The sequence below is a fragment of the Babylonia areolata genome, chromosome 16 (genome assembly GCF_041734735.1).
Source record: "Babylonia areolata isolate BAREFJ2019XMU chromosome 16, ASM4173473v1, whole genome shotgun sequence".
NCBI classification, from domain to species: Eukaryota; Metazoa; Mollusca; class Gastropoda; order Neogastropoda; family Buccinidae; genus Babylonia; species Babylonia areolata.
In genome coordinates, this window is record NC_134891.1 from 14,061,745 (window position 1) to 14,087,382 (window position 25,638).

A 25,638-nucleotide genomic window follows, 5' to 3' on the forward strand; every position below is an offset into this window, starting at 1 on the left:
GATGGATATCCTTGATGGATACAGTGTTTTGCAGAGTTCCTGATGAAAATGTCATTGAACAACATTGGTTATTACATACGATGATTTTGGTGGGAGTTGGTAGGTAACCCCCCCCCCCCACCCTCCAATAAAAAAGAAAAGAAAAAGTGGGAGTTTGTTGGTAATTTGGTGGGAGAAATGGCAAGTCAGGAAGATGTGCTGAGGGTCACATGACCAATCTGTGGATCAAGAGTTTGATTTCTGTTTGGACTTTTCTGTATGCGGTTCCATTAGCCATTGGTGAAAAGTTAATTCTGGACAAACTCAAGAATCAAGAAAGGTCTGCATAGACTTTGATTGACCGATAATTCAACTTCACATCCATTAAATTATTCGGGACCAATGTCAAGCTGTTCGCTGCACATTGATCCAGGATCGCTGCTCAGCGCCAGCCTAAAAACAAGGGGGATGCTGACTGAACAGAAAAGGCTTTGTACCTCTTAAAGGGAGAACACACAAATCATAAATCTTCTGACTCAGTATGCACAATACTAACACATAAAAAAAATATTAAAGGAATCAATACAAAATTATCAGGTACAGTATGCACAATATTAACACATAAAAAAATATGAAAGGAATCAATACAAAATTATCAGGTACTCTAAACGTAGGCGCAGGTTAACAATCACCTCACTGGTGATATGGGAAATCCTTTCACTGTCCTAGCAGCATTATTCACTCATTGCAGACAGTGACAAGTCCCACTCAACATGTGGATGTATGTTATGATCCAATTGTACAGGGGCTACATATCATCCACCCATTGGAACTGTACAAACACCAATTAAGGAACTTTTCCAGCTCACAAACCGATTTATTTAAAGTGTGTGGTTCGTCCGTCGGGATCGACGAGGACCATCTAGTCATCCTGGGGGTGGGTGGGTTGGGCTCTGTGGGTGCGCAGATGACTGGTCAGGCCAATCCGCGCCCGGAAGGTTCTGACGCAGTGTGGACGGGATGGTGGCGGCTGTCTGGGACTTGCTTGCACTTCTTTTCCTGGCCTGTCTGCGTTGCTCTGCTGCAGCGATTCTGTTCACCTCACTGGGGAAAATGATGGTATGGGATGAAGGATGACTGATGACTTGCGCAGTGACTTTGTTTATAGTGAGGAGGAGTTGTGCACCGTCAACCTCACTCTCTTGTCCGAGACCGTCTGTATCCAGTGGCAAGACGAGGTCAAGATGACTGGAGATGGAAACGGGTGCAGTGGATGACCAGGATGTCCTATGTGCCTCATCCTGCCCTCAGCACTCCACAGTGCTCTGCTGCAACTGCCTTCCTCTCTGTTGAACCATGAAGGTTTCTTCCGCAGAGTCCGCCAGATCCAGTCTTCACATGCTTGGGTAGACAAGCCCTAACTCACCGAGGGTTTGAGACCCGTCGGCTACCCTCACCTAGTTTAGCCAGCCTGTCAAAGCCATTGCCCAGGGGTTGGGCGCTGCCGCATGCTAGCAGCTTCTAGGACCCATAGGTGAGAGCTGGGTGCCGGTGGGGACCAATAGAGGACAAACCACTCCCAGAAGAGCGTATTTAAAGTGTACGGCAACAAACAATGACACACCACTATCATTGCTCCAGAATACATAAAGCTGGTGAGATTCCAAATACAGAAATCACAGCTACTCTAGCTCATCAAAACCCAGATAAATTTCCCTTTCCAGTTTTAAAGCTTCAAATGTTATATATGCATAATGCATATCAACAGGTAGTACAAGATAAATGAATATACAATGGATGAAAACATGAATCAAACTCAAAATATGGATCCTCAGTCCCAAAACATGTGAAATAAAACTACAAGAAAACATTAAATAATAATGATAATAATGATACTTATGTAGCGCTGAATCTTGTGCAGAGACAAATAAAGCGCTTTCGCAACAGTCATTCACATGCATACGTAACTCTAAAACTGGAGAAAATGAAGACAAGGAAGAGGCATGGAAGGGAGGCTATCTTGGGAAGAGGTGGGTTTTAAGGCCAGACTTGAAAGAGCTGAGTGCAAAGACCTGATGAAGAGAAAGAGAGAGTTCATTCAATTTGCAACGTCCAGAGACAGAGAAAGAATGGCGGCAAACAGTGAAGTGTTTGAATCTGGGTATGCGTAAACAGAGTGGACCCGAAGCCGATCGTAGAGAGCAAGATGGAGTGTACAGGTGAAGGCAGCCACATAGATACGAAGGGGCAGATTTGTGAATACATTTATAACATAGAGTACTGTTCTTGTACTTTATTCTGTGTGAGACACAGAGCCAATGGAGATGTTGCAAAAGAGGAGTGATGATGTGCAAAAGAGGAGTGATGTGCTCAGATCTTTTCTTTCTGAGGACGAGTTGGGCAGCAGAGTTTTGTATGCGCTGAAGGGACTAAATGGATGAAGCAGGCAAACCAGACAATAGAGAGTTACAGTAGTCGAGGCAAGAGAGAATGAGAGAAACGAAAAGTCTAGATGTTGCGTCGGTGGACAGATATTTCTGAATGGAACTAACATGCCGCAATTGACAGTAGTAGGATTGACCTGTCTGACTGATGATTTTTTGCATGGACAGTGTGTTGTCAAGGACAATGCCAAGGTTCCTGACTGAACTGGAAAGAGGGATGGATGTACTGCCAAGTTTGATTGTGTCAGTTGTGATGGAAGAGAGTTTTTGTTTACATTCTATGATCATTGCTTCAATATAATTATTACTAACAAAAATCTATTATCTGCCTTCAAGTTCAATAGTACTGAAATCAGAGTTTTGAGCAACATTTGCTTCAACTACTTTTACTCATTGAAACACGTACCTAAACAGCCCACAGTAATACAAGACCCTAGAATATAAAAAAATGGCTCTAGCTGCAGCCAAAACACCTCCAACACGCTGTGCATCCTTAGTTTTTCCACTGCCTAATGCCAGTTAACAAATTGTAAAAAAAAACAACGTGAGGAAACAGAAACAAAATGCCCCCATCTATTGGCACCAGATCTAGTTTCAAATAATTTTAATCAAACAAGAAAAGTATTATGTTCTGAACATAGTTTACAGAACATAGTTCTGAAACACAGTTTACCTGATTTAATATCTGCCAAAAATTTTTTTACACTGTAATCATTCCGCCATTTGTGAGTCACTCCGATTTTGTCTTTTTACTCAAAACTAGCTAATGTACCCAAATCGACTAGTGTACGATATTGAGTAGGTTATAATCACCCCTCCTTGAAAAAAAATTGTTTACCCTGGTTAACTAACAAGGAAAAAGTAAACAATTGACAATAAAATTAACATGTTTGCCATACCAATCTTCTGTTAAGCAAACAACCAATTAACGCATAACAGTAATAACAATTATGTGATTTCAAAAAATGAAAAGGAAGCCAATAAAAACTCCAAAAACATTGTATTTAGACAACAAAAACAACAACAACAACAAAAAAAAAATGTTTTTCTTCAACAGCTGATTTTGTGCAAATACATTGAGCAGAACAAAATACCTACTGACAATGACATTCCTTCAAAATGAAATTAAAATGTGTTTTTCCAATATTATTGAACAATAATCATGTTCAAGTTCAATAACTAGTAAGCCTACACAGCAGTAAACTCACGGCAGTCAAGCCCCATTCAGCACAACACCATAGTGTCCATTGTCAACCAAGCTGTTTATACCTAAAATAAGAAAACAGTAAGACAACTAAAAAAAACTTCTTGCTCGTGGTTCTCAATCATCAATTCTATGTCCAGTATTGACAACACAGTGTAATTACAACCCTAGGGACCATTCTTTTACCACTCAGTCACACACTAACAACTTTCAATCTGTCCATACCATGCAATTAAGCAATATAAATACTGGCATTGTAATGAAAAAACACACATGTTCTGCCAGTCAAACTTCCCATGAACCTCAAGTGAAGTTACATCCTTTTGGAAAAAATCAGAATTAGGTACTAAAAAACAACAACAACATAACCTTCTAGGAACCAACAGACAAAATTAAACAACATAAAAATAATAAAACACTGGATACAACCCAAAACTAGTACCATAGGAATAAGCAAAATTTTTTAGAAGCACTCACCCTTGTCTCATTCAAAATTATCAAACATGAACATTGTTGTCATAGTGAACAAGAAAATCAAACCAATAAAAAAAAACAGAATGAGAATGACTTTAGTATCATATAGATCTGCTTTGTCATTTTTTACAACAATCCAACTGAAACATTCATCAGTCAACATAGCATACTGAATGTAGCATCTTACTAGATACCATCCCCATAAAGTCATTGCTCAAATAAAAAATGTTTTTCCAATTCGTCACCACTGACCCAATTCATTAAACACACACACACACACGCACACACGCAGCGACCCAACTGGCAATCAAAATTGACATAACAGCACAATTACTAGTATTAGCAATAATTATATTATGTATCATCTAATCCCTTATCTCTTAGTTCACATCAATCATAACTTGAGCCTAAGAGATCTCAGCATCCAAACATCTTTCATACTTGTAGCCCACAACATGAAACGGACATATTGTGATACTGGGGTACAGTTCAGACTTAACCACTTGTCTAGCTTCTGACGAGTACACAGCACCTCCATGACAGAATCAGCCTGACCCTGTCTACAAACATGGGAGTCTATGGATGCAACATGATGAACTAAATTCAATTGAGCCATAGGTTGCCATATCCTACTTGACCTCCTAGGAACACTGACATTCTCCTCATTTAATGACTCAGCATTCTCTGTACCTGTCTCCTCTGACTCCTGATCTGATCTCGTTTCACCCCCACTGTCTTGAGATTCATCATACACATTAGAATTGCTAATATCCTGTTGAACTTGAGGAGTCACTGACTTCTCAGTTAGATCTTGCCTTGGATCAGCTGGTACAAAATCAGGTGCATCAGCCCTCAAGTTACAACTTGGTGGATGGGTAGACACCTCAACCTCAATATGACTGACCTCTCCTTCCGATTCAGACACCGTATCTAGGACATCCTCATCCTTATCGGCCTCAACAGACACCGAATGTCTGATCGTGACCCCTCCTAGGGGTAACCCCTTCTGAGCAGGCAGTTTTTTCTATGGTTTATCACCTGATGGTTCCGCACCCAATACATCAATAGGTAACAAATAGTTCCTGTGTAAAGTCCTCTTTACACCATCCCCACTCTCCTGCACTATGTAGACAGGCAAATCTGGCATCTTTGCAGTGATAACATAGACATCTTTTTCCCACTTGTCTGACAACTTTGAGTCCAACCGATGTCCTAGCTTCCAAACAAGCACTCGATCACCAAGCTCTAATTCTGCGGCATGAGCTGAGATGTCATATTTGAGTTTATTCTTCTTTGCCATCTTCTGCATGTTCTTTTCTGTTTTCTCATAAGCAATTTTCAGTTGCTCTCTGAGACCTCGCACATGTTGCTTCAAGGACTTCTTCTCTCCTTGACTTAAATCAATCCCAAATGCAATTCTTCTTCTTCTTCTGCGTTCCCCGTGATCATGGTCTCAGACTTGCAGTCCTATGCTGGAGATGAAGGTGGTGGTCTTGATGAGATCTTCTTTGGTGCCGCAGAGCTTTTCTGCCAGTGTGGCTCCATAGGGCCACTGCTGCGTCTGTGCATCTTGATAAAGGGGGCAGGATTACAGGATGTGCTCCGGGGTTTGTGGGCCTGTCTTACATGGGCAGGCAGGAGTGTGTGACAGCTTTATTCGGTACATGTGGTCTCGCAGGTGGCAGTGCCCTGTGCATAGTCGGAATATGATTGTCTGCTGGAATCGCTGCAGGCGAGGCATCTGATCATCAGGTGGATGGCTATGTTGTTGCTGGAATGTGTTTTTGAATTTTCGCTTGACCAGAGTTTTTGCCTCCCTGTATGAGACTGGCTGGTTTGTCTGCTCCAGTCTGCTGCCAGACTTGGCCAGTCTGTCCGCCTCCTCGTTTCCTGCCAGACCACAGTGGGCAGGGATCCACTGGACAGCGACGTGTGTGTGTAGCGAGAGATCGCCAAGCAGGCGCTGTGTGTCTCTTTCCAGCTGCTCACTGGGTGACTGCAATTTTTGGATGGCTGATCTGTAGTCTGTCAGAAAGACGATGTGTTAAGGCGGGTGTTGGTCTACATTGATCAGTCTGGCAGCTTCTCTCAGAGCAGTAAGTTCGGCCCGGTAGTTTGACAAGAGTCCACCCGCAGGCAGAGAGTGAGTGGAGGTGTGGCCACCTGGGTGACTGATGTAGATTCCACTTCCTCCATTCTTAATGGCTGCATCAGCAGATCCATCAGTGTAGATGCGAGTCCACACTGAGGCGTTGTACTTTGCGTGCAGCATCTCCAGCGTGAGGGTCTTCAGCATGTAGTCTGGCTGGTCTCCCTTGCTGGTCACTCCTGGCACGTCTGTAGAACACGCCGTCCTGCTGAAGATTCCATTCTTCAGCATCCTGGAGAGGCTCTTGTTCTTCAGGGTTGCTGGGGAGGATGTCGCTGTGGGTTCTCAGCATTTCTTTTGCCAGGTGGTTGAAGCTGCTTCTCTTCAGTCTATTTTTGGTTAGTTCTTGCAGCTGTTGGTGGGCTGGGTGTGAGGGAAGTCTTTGGAGTTTTTCATGCTGTATGAGAACTTTCTCTTCTCGTCTGGTGTCCAGGGGAGCGAGTCCTGTGGTTGCTTCAAGGGTGATGATGGGAGTGGTTTTCAGTCTCCCAGTGATGATCTGCATGCTTGTGTTTTGCACTTTGGCCAGCCTGCTTGTGTTGGTTTGTGCAGCAGTGGCCCAGGCTGATGATCCGTATTCCATTACTGGGCGGATGTTGCCTGTGTATACCTGTTTGAGGATGGTGTTGTTGGCTCCCCATTTGGTGCCCGCTAGTTTCTTCATGAGGGACAGCCTTTTTGTAGCCCTCTGTTCTGTCTCTTTGATGTGGGGGTTCCATGTCAATCTCCTGTCCAGTTTGACACCGAGGTAGGTTGGTGTGTCTTCTTGTGGAATTTGCTGGTTGTTGACCGTCAGTATGATGTTCTCAGTAGTGGTGGAAAGAGAAAAACAAGTGGCCACTGTCTTGAGACTGTTGATGGTGACACACCAGTCCTGCGCCCATTTTGAGGTGTTGTTCAGGGCGTCTTGCATCCTGACTGTTGCTGTTGAGGTGGACTGAGCGTCATTCCACATTGCAAAGTCATCAGCATGCAAGGCTCGGGAAATGTGGGTGGTCAGGCCTTGTGTGATGTCGTTGATGAAGACGGCAAAGAGGGTGGGAGAGATAACACCTCCCTGTGGGACTCCTTCCCTGATGGTGATATTGTGACGCAGGCTGCAGTTGAGCTTGACTCTTGCTGTTCTGTGGTTCAGGAAGCTTTTGACCCAGCTGAACATATGCCCTGTCACTCCCATAGTCGATAGCTTCAGGAGGAGGCCTAGTTTCCACACCTTATCAAAGGCCTTGGACAGGTCTATGAATGTGGTGATGACTTTCTTCTTCTCCTGGAAGGCGTTCTCTATTGACTGTGCCAAGTGGATGAGCTGGTCTTCAGTGTTTCTATTTTTCCTGAAGGCCGTCTGTTCTTTGGTGATCAGGTTGTTGGTTTCTAGGTGCCACATCAGTCGTTTGTTTACCATGCGCTCGAGAGTCTTGCCGAGGCAGCTGAGCAAGCTGATGGGTCTGTAGCTGTTCTTGTTCTTGGGTTTTTTCTCTTTTTTCAGAATAGGGATGATGGTGGCTTCCTTCCACGCTGATGGGAAGATACCGGTGTTCCACGACTGGTTAAAGAGCTCAAGTAGCTTCTGTCTAGCAGATGGCCCAAGGTGCTTGATCATTTCGTTGCAGACTCCATCTTTGCCTGGGGCTTTCTTCTTTCCTTCTTTGTGGTGGGACCTTTATTATGCTTTCGTTTCTAAAGGCGTCTGCAAGGAGATTTGCTGCACTTTTCCCAGTGTGGAAACTGCCATCTTCTTCCAGTACTGTTGTACCACGAGTGGATGTGGCGTCCTCGTTGAGGGTCTTGACGAGTCGCCATAGTTCCCCTGTGCTGCTTTCCAGGCTGAGCGATGATGTCTTGTCATGCCAGCTTTGTTGGAGTTCCCTGACTTTGGTGGTGTTGAACTCCTCTTTCAGCTCATTGTGCCTGGTGGTTGTCTCAGTGTTGGGGTTTAGTTCCATGCTTTCTCTGGCCATGGACAGCTTCTGATGGAGATTGGCCAGTGTTTTGGACCAGTAGGGTTTGTCCCAAATGCAATGTCAATAGGGAGTCTCGGATGACGACCAAAGAATAAGAAGTATGGGCTGAAACCCGTGCTTTGATGATGACAACAATTGTATGCATGCACTACACAAGGCAACACCTTCTTCCACTCAACCTTCCTCTCTTCTTCCAAACTGCGTAACATGTTCAACAAGGTTCTGTTCCACTGCTCCACAGGATTTGAACATGGATGACAAGGAGTGGTCCTGATCTTCTGAATGCCTGCCATTTTGCACAACTCATGTACTATTTCTGACTCAAAATCCGGACCCTGATCAGAGAGAATTTTCTTTGGAAATCTATACACCATGAAAAATTCTTTCCAGAGCGTTTTTACAACTGTTTTGGCAGTTTGGTCCTTTGTACAATATGCAGCTCCAAATTTTGTGAAGTGATCAACAACTACTAACACACTTTGTTTCTTGCCCCGTCTCTATAGTTAAATAGTCTATGGACAGCAATTCCAAAGGGAAAGTTGTAACAATGCTGTTCATTGGAGCTTTCTGTGGCACTGCCCCGTGTTTGATGCATCTCATACACCTTTTGATCTTCTTCTCCAAATCTCTACCCATGAATGGTCAGAAAAATCTTGTCCGGAGTTGACTTATGGCATTGTCAAAGTGGGTATGGAACAAATCTTCATGTACTCCTTTGAGAGCTTCCTTCCTGTGTGACACTGGGAGAACCAGCTGCTTCCTGTGTGACACTGGGAGAACCAGCTGCCATCTAACAGCTTCACCTTCGTTTGCCACTCTTCGGTACAAAACTCCATCCTTCAGCTCAAGTTTGCTTTGCTCTCATGCAAACGCTCTCAGTTCATGATAATCCAATTCGGCAGCAACCAGCTCTTTCTCTGCTTCTATTTTCTCAGTGACAACTTTCAATCTTCTGTCAGCCAGCTGAAATTCCCTCTGATCAGATAGTGAAATAGTTCACCAAAATCAGGTTCAAACATGTCCTCAGAAATCACATAAGAGTCTTTCACAAGTTGCTCAGCTGCTGGCACAAAATCATCACTAACTGGAACCTGATTGCAATCCATAGTGTCCTGCTGTTCGTTAACAGTTCGATGATCACAATGAACATGACACTTGACATGAGCATTCAAAATAGCCTGCACGCACTCAGAATTCACTGAAATAATGTCAGCTTCTTTTTCTGCACCCTCTTCTAAGGCCTTAGCTTTTTCAACTAGGAAAGAGATTTTCTCCAATGACCTTCGATACTCAGTGTCTTCCTCGGCTGACCCTGAGGCATTCGCAACAAACTGTCTGCATCGATATGACTTGCTCTTTCTTATACCTGAGTTGAAAATCATACAATAAAAGAGATGTTAGCCATCAGTGACTTGTGGCATCCAACTCTGCATTTTTTAAAACATAGCACAATGGATTATTGTCTGTCACGACTACCACACGACTTCCATACAAATAGTCATGAAATTTGTCTGTCATGGCCCATTTCAGTGATAGAAATTCGCGCTTGTGAGCAGGATAGTTTTGTTCATATTTGTTTTACCCTCTACTAGCATATGAAATCACCCTCATCAGGCCATCACATTCCTGATACAAAACTGCTCCCAGACCATAGCCACTTGCATCACAATGTAAGTAAAACACCATAGTCTTGTCAGCAAGACCCAAAACAAGATCACTGGTCAAAACTGCTTTCACACTTTCAAATGCCTGGTCCTGTTTTTCACCCCACAAGTGGGTGATATCAGATGACAATATGAGAACTGAATCCTTTGATCTTTTCTTGTTTACGGTTGATTTGTTTGTTCGTTGGGGTGCATATCCAACCGTCATCTCACTGAGAGGCTTTATCACTGAAGAAAAGTTTGGAATGAAATGTCTGTAAAAATTTGCCAACCCTACAATGCGCTCAATATCCTTTACAGTTTCAGGTTTGGGCCAATTTTTCACAGCAGACACTTTGTCACGATCTGGACGAAGACACCCTTCTGAGTTTATGTAACCCAGATGTTTGATCTCAGTGGCCCCAAGTACACACTTAGTGGGGTCCAACTTTACATTGAACTGTCTCAAGCATCCAAGAACTTTTAGTGTTCTCTCTTCCAACTCATCTAATGTCTTTCCATGAACCATAAGGTCATCAAGAAATATTATCAGTTCTACCAAGTTCATGTCTCGGAAAACAGTCTCCATGAGACGTTGAAAACAAGCAGGAGCATTTGCTAGTCCCTGTGCTAGCCTGGCCCACTCAAAGTTTCCAAAAATAGTGGTGAATGCAGAGAGTTTGCTAGCTCTCTCTGACATGGGTACCTGATAATAAGCCTTGCACAAGTCAATACTGGCAAAGTACTTAGCACCACTCAACGTCAGCAATAAGTCTTCAATCTTTGGCAAACTGTATGCATCACGAATGGTCCTTGCATTCAACATGCGATAGTCACAACACATTCGTAATGCACTAGTTTTCTTCCGACACAAGACTATTGGAGACGCATATGGTGAATGGGATGGACAATTATCTGTGCATCCAACAGCCCTTGAATGTGGCTACGAAGGTCTTCAAAGTCTCTTTGGGAGATAGGTCTAGCTCTCTGTCTTCTCTGGGGACCAGGCTCAACATCAATGTCAGACTCAAAATCAGTGTTAAGTTTACCAACATCATACTCTGTATAAAAACATACTTGTATGACTGTAACTTTCCCAAAAATCTGTTCTTTCAGTTCTCTGGAATCCCATCCCCAAATCTGAACTCAATGCTGGAGGACTCGCACTCAGATGCAGTGTGAGTATGTACAAATACATTGGGTTCAGAAACATCAGTTTTCTCACCACCAAGAGAAGAAATGACATCATCAAGTACATATTCACAATCATACACAAAAATGTCACCAACAACCTGTTTTTTCTTCAACATGATATCCTCATCAGACAAGTTGCGAATATAAATCTTTATATTCTGCAGCGAATGGGGAGCAATTTTGCATACCACTGCCTCTAAGCCCTCAGGTAGTTGTTGCTTTGTGGGTTCCTGAATTAGTACTGGGGTCCATGTACCAGGTACACTGACATGTGAACATCAACGTACTTCAATCACTTCCCCAGTGGGAATGACCACATTTGCTCCAACCAAATGAGCTGAATCCAAGAATCTATCATCATCCTTTGGCAGGTCGTTGTAGACAAACAGTACCTCTGGTCTTATTGAAAAGGTAGATGCAAAATCTGTACCTCCTTTCTCCTTGCATGCATCAACATACAATCAGAGAATGTTTGTGCCCACTATGATAGGAACTTGCTTGGAAAACTCAGTATCAGGACATACAATAACGAACTTACATTCTCTTTCACTCCCACAACATTGACAGGCATACAAATCTCACTACGTACAAAACCCAAATAAGGAAGAGTTTGTCCACCAGCACCAGTGACCTGAAGAGAGTCCAATGCCTCTATGGGCAGATGGGATAGTTTATCCTTATAAAATGACACAATGGACACTTGTGAACCTGTAAACATGTCTATCAAGCACTTTGTCTTAACACCGTCCATAGTTACTGAACTTTCACAACTGGGTCCCACAAGTCAGCCAGTAACAATTGGCAAAACTGAGCTAATTTCAGCCAACACTGTCGTGTGAGCCAGAGTCACACATGAGCGCGTTCCCACATTTTTTAACACCAACACAAAATCCCCTCCCTCAGATCTTATCTCAGATGAGACCACACGTAAGTGCTTTGGGAACTGATCTGAAGGTCGAGGAGTCAGGTTGGTATCTGACGCACCTGGAACACACCCATGTAGTTCCTTCCTCTGACCAGGTGACAGCGTCAACTGAAATGGCCATTTCAGTCTGACAAGAGTGACTTTGTTTTCAATGTCATCACGATGATCAAGCAGCTTTTGTTGGGCATTCTCACTCAAGCTGGCCCCTGATTGCCCGTCTGCAGGGGTCGGTTGCCATTTAAACCTCCTTGCTGCTTGGATATGCTGCTGGTCCCTTGGTTGAGGGCAGTCAGTGAGATAGTGGTCTCCCACTACCCCACAGTCCCAGCAGGCACCCCGTACTCTCGTGCGTTGACTCTGCTGTGGTCGTAGGCAATCAGCAACCATCATTTCATTCATCATTTTGCCCATCGCTCCTGGTGGAGCATAAGCCATCGACGACCCCTCGCCATCGCACTGTTCTGGCCATTCCAGTCCAGTTGGTCCCTTGCTGCTTCAGCTCTGCCTTGGTATCTCCCTCCAGCTGTTGCGAGGCCGGCCTCTCTTCCTCTTTCCCTGCGGGTTCCAGGTCAGGGCTTGGCGTGTGATGCTGGACACTGGCTTCCTGAGGGTGTGTCCGATCCAGCCCCACTTCCTCCACAGTATCTGCTTGGCCACTGGTTCCTGTCCCGCTCGCTCCCACAGATCTTCGTTTCGGATCTTCTCCTGCCATCGGATCTTGTAGATGCGCCTCAGACAGGTGTTGAAGAATGTCTGAATCTTCTGCTGCATCGTCTGTGTTGTCCGCCATGTCGTCGCATCCGTAGAGCAGAATTGACTTCACATTGGAGTTGAAGATGCGGAGTTTGGTTTTCATACTGATTGCTCCAGATGCCCAGATGTTCTTGAGCATGATGAAAGCTGTTCTTGCCTTGCCGATTCTGGCTGCGACGTCTCGGTCCGTGCCTCCCTGTCGGTCAACCATGCTTCCCAAGTAGACGAAAGACTCCACCTCCCTGATGGGCTCTCCACCGACTGTGACTGGAGCGTTGGCAGTGGTGTTGATCTTCATCAGCTCGGTCTTCTTCTTGTTGATCTTGAGCCCTGTCCTGGCTGACGTGGCCTCCAGGCGAAGGAATGGAATAGCATTCTCCGAAAGTAAAATTCCATCATGCGCTGTACACGTGATTTTGTGATTAGCCAAGCAGAGTGTGCTATTCTGGGTCACTCCACAATCGAACAGTATGATTGGTTAGCCTGGGATGTGTGGCCCGTCTCGCACACACGCTGACAAAGTCACTGACCGGTCGTCTGCTCGCGTGCCAGCCTGTTAGCAAAGCGGGCTCTTCTCAGAATGTTGTGAAGCGAACAAGGCAGTGACGGCAACGTTTTAAGGTTGCCGAAATACTTGAAATGCTACAAACTGAAGGGTCGGACATTGAAGAGGTGGATGATGACGAAGAAGAAAGCGAATTTAATGCAGAAAGCGAGCATGGGTATGGTGATTCAGGTGAAAAATTGGCAGTATTTTCTACATATGGCAAAACTGTAAAAATAAGATGAGAAATTTGATTTTTTTATATGTAATAGCTCAACACGTAATAAACCATTTCTGAAAGATTCATTTTCTTACACAGTATTTTGTATTTTTTGTAATTTTTTTTCCAAACCCTTACAAATGGGCCGTCTGTGGGAAAAAGCAAGGGAGAAAACTTGTCGTCCCGAGTGAGTTAACAATAGTACTGAATTCAGAGTTTTGAGCAACGTTTGCTTCAACCACTTTTACTCATTGAAACACATACCTAAACAGCCCACAATAATACCAGACCCTAGAATATCAACAAATGGCTCTAGCTGCAGCCAAGACACCTCCAACACGCTGTGCATCCTTAGTTTTTCCACTGCCTAATGCCAATTAACAAAATGTAAAAAAAACCCAAAAACATGACGAAACAGAAACAAAATGTCCCTATCTATTTGCACCAGATCTAGTTTTAAATAATTTTAATCAAACAAGAAATGTATTTTTTTAATATTCTTTTTTTTTTTTTTTTTTTTTTTATCCCAAAGCATCTGATGCTTTAATTCTACAATTAACTATGTTAATCTTTTATCAACACACCTAAAAATAAACATAGTATACCTGATTTAATATCTGCCTAAATTTTTTTTTACAGTGTTCATTCCGCCATTTGTGAACCACTCCAGTTTTGTCTTTTTACTCAAAACCTAGCTAACGTACCCAAATCGACTACTGTACGATATTGAGTAGGTTACAATACAATATGTTGAAAACTTAGTAAGTAATACTGCAAGTCCAGCAGCCAGCACTATAGAATTCACCAAACGTTATTTACCCCTTATGTCTTTCGAGATGCAGTTAGTAGTTGTTGTTGGGCTTTTGTGGGTTCTTTAAAGAAATTTAATGATAAATTGAATTATAATCTTTGTTGAGAAATTACACAATAGAAAACAATAGAAAACACACACACACAGACACACAGACACACACACACACACACACACACACACACACACACATGAAGTTATACTTCATCGGGTACCGCAATCTGAGGTGGCTTGTTGCTGGGCCGTGAGGTTTATGTTGTTTGCGTGTAAATTAATTATCTGCAAAAAATTGCTTGACATTGTTTGCTAATACATTGTCAGTTTGTATTTATATAATCTGTCAACTCAGTCAGCTAGGATAATATTGTTGTTTGTTTGTTGTTGTTTTTTCCTCGGAGGTCTGTTATTTTAAACTGAGTTAAAACTGCTCTATTATCCTTATATTCCCAAATAATTAAACCATGTCATTTACTTCTGACTTGTGGCCAACCAAGCAAGGACTCCGCATAGGTTATTTAAACATAAACAATGCAACAACCAAGAAGGACGATATAGCAACCATTCTTCATAACACTGGAAATCCATTTCATATATTCTGTTTTGCTGAATCCCGACTCTCTTCTAACGTAACAGATGCTGATATGCACATGCCAGGGTACCAAATTATCCGCTCAGATCCAACTAAGCCTAAAACTACTGGTTTACTTTTGTATTTTGCTTCCACATTAACATGTAAGAGATTAAACAGTCTTGAGGTTTATGATGTAGAATCAGTTTGGGTAGATATTAAGATTAATGGTAATAATACTCTTATAGTGGGGTTTGTATACAGAAATCCATCAGAAAATGTAGAATGGGAGGATAGATTTAGCTCTGTAATGGATGAGGTGATAATGTTAAATTATGAAACTATTATTCTAGATGATTTCAATATAGATTTGCTTAAACCAAAACCAAAGTGGCACCACAATTACTCTATGCATGGTTTAGAACAATTAATTGACAGACCAACACGCATTACTGAAAACACAAATACGTTAATAGATCACATTTACACAACCACAAAACAACACATTGTAGAGGTATGTGTTCCACCTTGTGGTAGTAGTGATCATTTCCCAGTCTGTCTCACCTGGTTTAAGAATCGTGTTAAATTTCCAAAGGTAGGACATAAAACTATATTTTATAGGAGTTTTAAGAACTTTAAAAATGATGATTTTCTCTCGGATTTAGCAAACTCATCTTTAGATTATGTATATCAGTTAAGAAATCCTGATGAAGCTGTCGAATTTTGGATAAATACATTCTCTTCTGTATATAACAAACATGCACCATTTATTAGGAAAAGAGTTAGACAAGAAACAAAACCACCATGGATAACAAAAGAAATTGACTTTGAAATTCATTATAGAGATTATTTGAAGATGTATGGATCAAATGAACAATATAAGAAACAAAGAAATAAAGTAAACGCCATGAAACGTAAATCGAAATATAATTATTTTCAGAAAATGTTAGTAAATACAAAAGATTCTCGTCTAATTTGGAAAGCCATCAACAAGTTGAATAATAAACATGTGGGGAAAAGACAACAAAACATCACTGATGTAACAGCAGATCAGTTAAATAATCATTTTGCAACCATTGCTGAAAAAAATATACCAAGCAACAGGACCAGTGAAAATGACCTCTGTATTCTAAAACAGTATATTGACTCAAAGAAAATTCATGTTCCATTTAGTCTTCAACCAATGACTGTTTTTGATGTATGTCAAAGCCTATCACAACTAAAACAATCTGGCACACGAGATTTGGACGGGTTAGATAGACAGATATTAAAGCTTTCTTCCCCTGTTATTGTAGATACTCTGACATATCTTTATAATTTGTGTATCGATAAGAAATGTTTTCCTTCTAAATTCAAGCAGGCTAGAGTCATTCCACTGTACAAATCAGGTGATTCTTCTGATCCATCTAACTATAGGCCAATTTCTGTCTTGTCTGCTCTGTCTAAACCCATTGAAAAACATTTGCAAAAATGTTTATATTCTTATCTCTTTGACAACGACTTAATCCATGAAGACCAGTCTGGTTTCCGTAAAAATCATTCTTGTCATACAGCCCTCATAGAACTCACTGACAGTCTTCTACATAACATAAATGAAAATAAATTCACAGGTCTCCTTTTCATAGATTTTGAAAAAGCTTTTGATGTAATCAATCACTCCTTGTTACTACGTAAATTAGAAGCTTATAAATTACCACCAGAGTATATTCACCTTATACAATCTTTTCTTTCTGATAGGAAGCAGTTAATAGCAATAAATAATCAAACCTCAAATTTTACATCTATTAATCATTGAGTACCACAGGGATCCATCTTAGGACCAATTTTATTCTCCACTTATGTTAATGACTTACCTTGTTATATGAAATCTAAATGTGAAATGTTTGCAGATGACACATCCTTACATTCAAGCAATTCAGACGCCAGTAAACTAACTAATGAACTCCAAGATGATATTCAGAAACTTAATGACTGGACACACTTGAATCACATGTCCTTGAATGCTCAGAAAACGAAGTGCATGTATGTATGTGCACGACAAAAAAGACAAAAAATGAAACATAACTTCAAACCACTATTCCTAGGCGTCAATAAAATTGAAGAGGTAGATTCACATAAAATTCTGGGTGTCATTATTGATAAAGATCTATCTTGGACTGATCATACGAAGTGCTTAAGTAAACGTCTCTCAAATAGAATACTTCAACTAACAAAAATAAAAAAGATCCTTAATGTTCATTCGCGAAAGCTCTTTTTCTGTGCACATATTCTGCCAGTAATCGATTATGCATCAACTGTATGGGACAGCTGTAGCCTCACAAACTTGAAGTTTATTCACCGTATGTATAAAAGAGCACTGAAAATAATATTGTTGAAACCGAACTCTCTGACCCCAATGGACTATAAACAACTTAATATATTATCCTTTCACAACAGGCTGTACTTCAACAAAGCTGTTTGCATGCATAATGTTATGTATGGAAATGCTCCAAAAAAGATTGCAGACACATTTAAAACTAATGAACACAGACACAACCACATGCTCTGCATACCCAGACCAAGAAACAACCTTTACAAATCCAGTTTTCTGTATTCTGGTGGAAAATTATGGAATAATCTCCCACTCACTCTGAAAAGTATCGTAAATAAAAACGTGTTTAAGAAAAATCTGAAGAATCACCTCATTGAAAATAATTAACAATAATACAAATTTGACCTGTTAGTCTAATATTCCTATTAATTGTGAAATGTTTTGTATATGCTTGTGTTGGCAAGGATTTTGCACTAATTGGGGGAACATGTGCATGTGGGTGGGATGGGCATGGTGTAATTGTGTCCGAGAATTTGTATTCAGTGGTGTGTGTGTGTGTGTGTGTGTGTGTGTGTGTGTGTGTGAAATGGAAATGCAATTTTGTATTTCTTTATCACAGTATTCTTGTATATATATATATATATATATATGCATTTTGTTGTTGTTGTTGCTCTTCTTCTGCTTGTTTCTCTCTCTCTCTCTCTCTCTCTCCCCCCTAAATTTTTTTTTTTTTTTTTTCATTTTTTCCCCTTCTCTTTAATTATTATTATTTTCATTGATGGCTTGATGTAAAAAAGCAATTGTTGCTTATTCAATTTACCATCATGAAATAAAATCTTGACTTGACTTGACTTGACACACACGCAACACAACAAACAAAAAACCAATAGTTAACCTTATCTGAAGAAGGTATTGGCACACTTCTCATAATTAGTGGATAACAGAGGATGCCATAACAATTCCAATACTAGAGATCTGTGCTCTATGCAGTACCCTCCAGGTGGTTCTCCAGTTTATCCCAGATGCAGCACGCAAGTTAATTGAACTCAGAATGGCCCCCTTCCTCTTTGGTAAATGTATTTTTGACCTACATGTCTACAGATATAGAGAATGTATACCCTGTGTTTTGGTTGTCTGTGTGTCCATCTGATGTGCGTGGTAAGCTTAATGTTGGCTTTTTCTCAGAAACCACAAGAGGAAGAGAAACCAAACAGCACAGGATGGTAGATCTTGTTAAGATCTATCTCACCATCTCCTTTGCATTGATGCTGCACATTTATGAAGATCTTATGTCTTGATAGGCATTTCAGGAATGATTTTGATATGTGAGAACTAATGTTTTCTTGGAACTTGTCATAAATCATGGCTGTTATTTTCCATGTAGTTTAACATAATTGAAACTGATCCCATCAAGATTGGGTCATACTGTTGTCATCATGCAGTATGTTATAATGTGTTGACACAAGTAATGGGAGCCATACTTTGGTAACTTTAGTACGTAAGTGTTTTTACTTCTTTTATTATTTTAATCTCTTCAATGCATCTTTCCATGTTCTTTGTACATTAAGACAATTCTCCAACTCAGCAAAAGGTTTTGCATTAAATGATGTCTATATTTTCATTATAAAGTCAGGATGAACGCTTCAGCATTTTATATCATTTGTTTTATAATACCTTGATCTGTCATTTTCTGTTATTAATTAAGAACCTTAATGAAGATTAAACAACCAAAAACAACAACAAACACACACAAGGGCACACACACACACACACACACACACACACACACACATGAATGAGCTTTAAGTTTCAGATTCAGAACTCAGAAGAGAAAGTGTATTATAAAACGTGGCACACATTTTTTTTCAGTTCTCATCCATTCATTAGAAACATGAGTGTGTTTGTGTGTGTGTATGCGTGTGTGCGCACACATACAGACATACTTCGTCTATTATAGCTTTTAAATGATATTAGATCAGTTGTTGAAATTCAGCCAAGGTTCTTGGTCTGTTTATTTTGGGGTTTTGTTGTTGTTGTTTTTTTCTTCTTTTTTTAAATGTATTTATTTGGAATGTGTGTTTCTGTGTCTGTGTTCTTGTGCAACACTAGAGTTGTGATTACAAGATCCACAGAAATAGAGTGATTAGTTTACATCTTTGAAAGATAGAATGCAGGCACACATGTATGGATGCACTTGCACATGCGCATGCACACATGCACACAGACATACATGTTCAGCTTGACAATCACAGTCAGATGAAATTGATCAAATAGAAAAATTACCTTCTTTTTCTTTCATTATTCTTTTATTGATTGTATATAGTCAATTAGATCAAGAAGTTAACTGAGGGTCACAGTTTTCTAGATGATTTGTCATGATTTGGAGTAGTTATTAGCATCTAGCAAATGCTTAAGTATAAATTATTATTTTGAAATCTTTTTTAATTGACTGGTCTGTTTCACACTTTCAGATTTTCATTATTATGGGTTATTTACATTTTGTTTTGATCAGTGGTTTTAAAGTTGTGTTGTTGTTGTTTTTTTGGCAGGTAAAGTTATATTTTCACGCTACTATTCATTTGTTCTCCTTCATTGACTTTATGGTAGAGCTGATAGCTGTTGAGAATTATTGCGGCAGATAGTGTAGGATGTTTTTCTTTTATACCTGTGATAGCAGTGGTGATGATAATGGGAACAGTTTTAACAACTCTTGTGTGGATGATAATGTGTGTGTGTGGTGGTCGGGATGAGGGGTTGGGGGGGGGGTGTGTGTGCATTTTTCTAAATGTTTTTGTTCCAGCTGCCAAGACAGCTAACATGTCTTCAGAACAACTGCGTTCCTATGTGGCCAGTGGGATGGCAGACATGAGGCCTGACCATGATCTGAACCATGTTCTGTCAAGGTTAGCCCCTTTTTGCATGATACAGGATGGGGGGGGAAAAACCAACAGATTGGTGATGGTATCTGTAAGTAGGGCAGTGTCTGTAAGTAGGGCAGTAAAATTTGAAAAAGTTTCCATTTTTCCTTTGTTTTTAAATTGTCTGTAAACTTAACATGCCTTTTTATGTCCATTCGGATCAATTTATAAATTTCTAGTCTTGCAAAAAATTGTTAAAAATAAATTTTGTTTGTGTATGATTTTCGATTTATGTTTGTACCTCTGTGTACTATCCCCCCCCCTTCCCCCTGCAACCCCCTTCCCTCCCCCCCCGCATCCCCCCCCCCATCCAGTATTCCTTATGACCCCAGTACACTTGGTAATACAGACATATTCTGTTCTATTCTATTTTTGGATTGATTTTCCAGATTAAAGTAGTTCATGGATTTATTGTAAAAGTGTTTCCAAAATCAGTTAAAATACAGTCAGTGTACAGAACACAAGATGATTTAACTTTATATCTCTGGATATGATATTTTTGCTGGATGGGTCCAGTTTGCTTCTGTCAGCATTAACCTTTATTCAAGTCAGCTTCGTTATTTGAAAGCTTAAATAAAATTAAGTTCACCATTTATGTGGCTTTTGATTTAGGAAGCAAGGAGTTCTGTTTAAGATCCCATCACACATGTATAGTTGTGATTGTTGACGTCAAGTTAAATTATCAATTTTCACAATTTGAATGTTTATATTAAAAGAATTTTTAAAAAGTAGGATGGGGAGTTGTATGATGAGTTGGGGAAAATCAGGTAGATGGAGGGTGGAATAAAATCTGAATGTTTGAAATTAACAGAAGTACAATTAAAGGAAATTACATAAGAGACTTCATAAAATGGAAGTAATTAATATAACAAGAAAAACAACTGATAATGTGGAGTGATGGCCTAGAGGTAATGCGTCCGCCTAGGAAGCGAGAGAATCTGAGCGCACAGGTTCAAATCATGGCTCAGCCGCCTTTATTTTCTATCCCTGTACTAGACCTTGAGTGGTGATCTGGACGCTAATCATTTGGATGAGACGATAAACCGAGGTCCCATGTGCAGTATGCATTTAACGCACATAAAAGAAACCACGGCAACAAAAGGGCTGTTCCTGTCAAAGTTCTGTAGAAAAATCCACTTGATAGGAAAAACAAATAAAACTGCACACAGGAAAAAATACCCCCAAAATGGGTGGCGTTCTTAGTGTAGTGACGCGCTCTCCCTGGGGAGAGCAGCCTGAATTTCACACAGAGAAATCTGTTGTGACAAAAAAGAAAAAAACAACAACACAAAATACAAAAATACAACTATAAATGTAAAAGGTCAAAAGCATCAATGTTTCCAGTGATTGAAGATGACACACTTTCATATGAATAAGGCTTCATTAACTCACAGCCAAAAATGATATAGACTGAAAAAAATGCACACAAAAAGTCAAATTTCCAAGCTATTTCATTCAACATGTTTCAGGTATTTTCAATTCATCAAGCATTAATTGACCTGATATGGCACCTTGTGTACCTGTGCCATCTGTCCCTCCTTGGGAGTTTAAAGACAAATGATCAACATTGTTGTGTATTTTTTATGTGAATGATGTGTGTGCATAGTTTGTCGCTCTATATAATCTATTAGTAGTTGTAGTAGTAGTAGTATTGGTGTCATTATTGTTATTACATTTATTTTAGAATTAAATCTAAAAAATGTATTAAAGATCTGTATAAAGGCAGGCACCAATATAAGTTGCATTCATAAAAGTATTTTAACCCAACGATTTTATGAACAGAACTTAAATGTTTGTTGTTATAAACTGTACCATGTCAGACTGGTACAACTAGTGCTGTGCATTTGCTCTGTTGGCAAGATTGCGTGGCTATTGCAGTAGTAAGTTGCCTCTGCCAGGTCTCAACCAACCAATACAATTTGCTGCCTTTAGCACTGAATACCCATTTCTTTGGCCAAAGGTTAACTTTACAATTCCAATGTTTAAGCTCTGTATCACCTCAGCCTTTTCACAACATTTAAATAAATTTTCATTCTTTGTTTTCTGTGGCTTTCTTTTACATTGTTTACAGCAGTACTAACATTCAATTCTATCACACTACTTATCTTCTTCTTCTTCCTCGTTCGCCTCCCATTAGATGAGCAGCCTGGTGTCCTCGATGAAGGCTGCCATCCGTCGCAGCTCCTCCAGGGTGCCGTACAGTTTGGCTTCCACTGCTGTTGGTGTTGGCCAGTACTTCCTCCTGGATGCTCCATGCGTCCTACAGTCTTGAAGGATGTGGATGGTTGTCATTGGTCCCTCACCACAAGGGCACTCTCCACTCTGTCCAGTCCCAAATTTTGTGTGCATGTGGTGGAGCAGGCGGTTGTGTCCAGTCCTCAGGTGGAAGATCTTGACCTGTTCCCGTCGTTCCAGCAAATTGTATCTGTCTTCTGGGTTATATCATCTCAATGTCCCAGAGCTGGCACAGGAGTGGCTGAATAAGCCTACCTGCTCAGTGAAGGGTGCCCTGTCTATTCTTCCCCTGTAATTTGTTCTTAGGCCCTGGAGCTTTCCCCAGGAAAACATCTGAAGGATTCCTAGAAAAAAAATGTACCTGATCTTTATACACCCCAGACCCCCCAACTTATTGGGAGGTGGAATCTTGTGCTTGAACCACAACGCAGTCAGCCAACTTCTCCTTCAGAGTTTCAGTTGGAGTTTCTCAGGGAGGCATCGCACTGGGACAAATCCAGATATGCTACACCACATCTGCTGGGCAAATGCCTGACCAGCAGCATAACAAAGCACTTTGTCAGGCCTTGAGTGCATGCATATATATTTGTGTACCTATCAGAGTGGATTTCTTCGACAGAATTTTGCCAGAGGACAACACTCTGGTTGCCATGGGTTCTTTTTCAGTGCACCAAGTATGTGTTGCACTTGGGACCTCTGTTTATCGTCTCATCCAAGTGACTAGATGCTCAGTTTGATTTTCCAGTCAAACTTAAGAGAAAGGATGAGAGCGAGATTGGAACCTAGACCCTCACAGACTCTCTGTATTAGCAGGTGAGTGTCTTAACCATTTTGCCCCCTTCCTTCTCTTTTGTATTTTCTTTGATGTCTTTTTCCTCAGGGCCAACCAGCTGTGGGAGAAATGCCTTCAGCACACTGGCACACTCTCCTCCCGCCAAGTCATAGGGCCTCTTTAGTGACTCTTGCCTGAATCTTTGGCAATAATGTGGCATTGGGCCTGACAGTGGAGGTGAATGTGGCTACTTGCCCGCACTTCAATTCTGTGTTGGCTAGAAGGGCTGCAGTCCTCAGCCAGTCTAACATCCCACAGGAAGTCCATCCTGGTGCATTTGCACTTCCTCTTTGGGCCACATGCCCCCCAGTTTGTCAGCCATAGGGCTGAGACAAACAGGAAGCCTGCCTCCTGGTTGGCCCACATCTCCAAAGGTCATTCTAGTCTGCCAACTTAGAGGTCTCCACCCTGGGATCCTCCAAGTGCAACCCAGCCTAAGCAAGAGCAACAGTTCATCCCCATCCCCTCTGCTGGGCACACCTTTAGGAGCCCAGGTCAAAATGCAGCACTCCCAGTGACTTTGCCCTGATTCAGCACCTCCAGTTGCATAACCCCTGCAAGCAGGGAGCCTCTCCAGGCATGCTTATTAGTGGTGCAGCATGGAGTTTAGCAAATGGATTGTGTCAGTGCTAGAATCAGGATATGTGATGTCATGGGCAGAAGCCTGTCCTCCTCTAAGACCCTCTCCTTTTCCTTGTGCGCCCAGAACAGAGGGGCAGGAACACATGTAGAGATGGAGATCGCCCTTTACTGCTCAAGTGTGATATTGCAGAACTCACAGAGACTGGCCTGGGATTTTATGGCTGCCTGTTTGTCATTCTGGAGGACAGAGTCTAATCATTCTGGAGGATGGTGTCTAATCCTAATATCCCCTTCACCAAGTTAGTGAGGGTACTGGTGTCCTTGGCCAGTCAATTTGCCTCTGTATTTACTGGGATGACTGGCTGATCTTGGCCCAATCCAAGACTGTGAGAATGGAACTTCCTGGATGTAGGATCTCAGCTGGGGTTGGCTGTGAACAAAGAGAAGTACGTTCACTCCCTAAGTCATTCAATTTCTTTGGGATAAGATTTTTGACATCCCCTCACTCAATGGGTGGCTCTTCACAGATGCATTCACTATGACTTGGGGAGCACACATGGACACACTCCATGTACTGGGGCCTTTGTCCTCGGAGGAGTTTCAGTGGCACATCAGTGTTCTGAAACTCAAAGCAGTTTGCAGGACTCTTCTGTTCTCAGAGATGGCCGCCAGCAAGACTGTCCGGTTGTTATGGGCAAATGACAGTTGCATGTGATCAAAGGAGGGGCAGGGGCACTAGGTAAACCTCTTCCTGCAGGCTGAAGCCCTCCTCCGTTGGTGCCACAACTAGGGTATCACACTCAGACACATAACAGGCAAAGCCAACATCATGGCAGACTTCCTCAGCAGGTCCAAGAGTGTCCTTCAGATAGAATGGACCCTTGACAAGGTCACCCTTAAAAGGGGTGTGGGAACTGTGGTTCTGACTGATAATATACTTCTTTATGACAAAGTTCAACAAGAGACTCCCAGTCTAAGTCTTGCTGGTCTCAGATCCAGAAGCCTGGGTAGTGGATGTTCTGTCTCTTGACTGGAGCAACCTGATCATTTTCCTCTCTTTACAGTCCTGTCTAAGGTGGTACAGTTCATCCTGATCATGCTTAAGTGTCTGACTCAAACGTGGAACCAAGATCTGTTGGCTGTCACTCTTGTTCCATCACCAGATCTTCTTAGACAGCCCTGTTCAGGGATTCTCCATTTGAACCTGCAAGTACTTCACTTGCATTTGTAGTTGCTGTGCAGTCTGTGTTGCCCCGCCAGATGTAAAACCACTGCCCTTCAGACATCCTCAGTACTAGTAACCCATTCTGGTAGAGGCACCTCCTAAAACCCTAAGTCTTTGGTCGCAGGTCCAGTGAGGTCTGGTACTGAGTCTTCGATTGCTGCTGGTGCAAACGGGCATAATTGGTGTATGGAACAAAAGATCCCACCTCCTTGTCATTCTAACATACAGCTGGCCAACTTCATGGCTCACTGCTCCATGGGGCTAAATTCTCAGCTAGTTTGGTTTGAGGTTACCGACGGGCTTCCTGCATCACAATAAGGCAGCTGGGTGGTTCTCCAATTGAAGTGGACTCTCTTCTCAGAGAAGTCTACAAAGGGGCTGAACTCAGGGAGTCACAAAACCCCAGGAACGTTCCCCTGTTGGACTTGTTCCTCCTTGTGGATTTCAGTTGGAAAGGACTGTTCAAGTCCTTGGGTTCTATTCCCTGTGATGTGCTCATTCTCAAACTACTATCTTTCTCTTGCTTGCTACTGGCTAATGTAAAAGTGAGATACATTATCTGAGTGAGTTCTCTCAGGATACAGCCTTCCACAGGGATGATTCCATCTCACTCCATTTTCTTCTGGTGTTTCTGGCAAAGAACCAAGACCCAGAGGTAACCTCCTC

General features: G+C 41.6%; 1 protein-coding gene across 1 annotated transcript in view; it reads left to right on the forward strand.

The window, feature by feature from the left end:
- LOC143290764 (uncharacterized) overlaps positions 1-25,638 on the forward strand; it is a 107,971-nt gene that overhangs the window by 57,801 nt on the left and 24,532 nt on the right. The window contains exon 4 of the mRNA XM_076600275.1: positions 19,981-20,083. Coding sequence (XP_076456390.1) covers positions 19,981-20,083 — 103 coding nt within the window. The remainder of the gene's footprint in view (positions 1-19,980; positions 20,084-25,638) is intronic.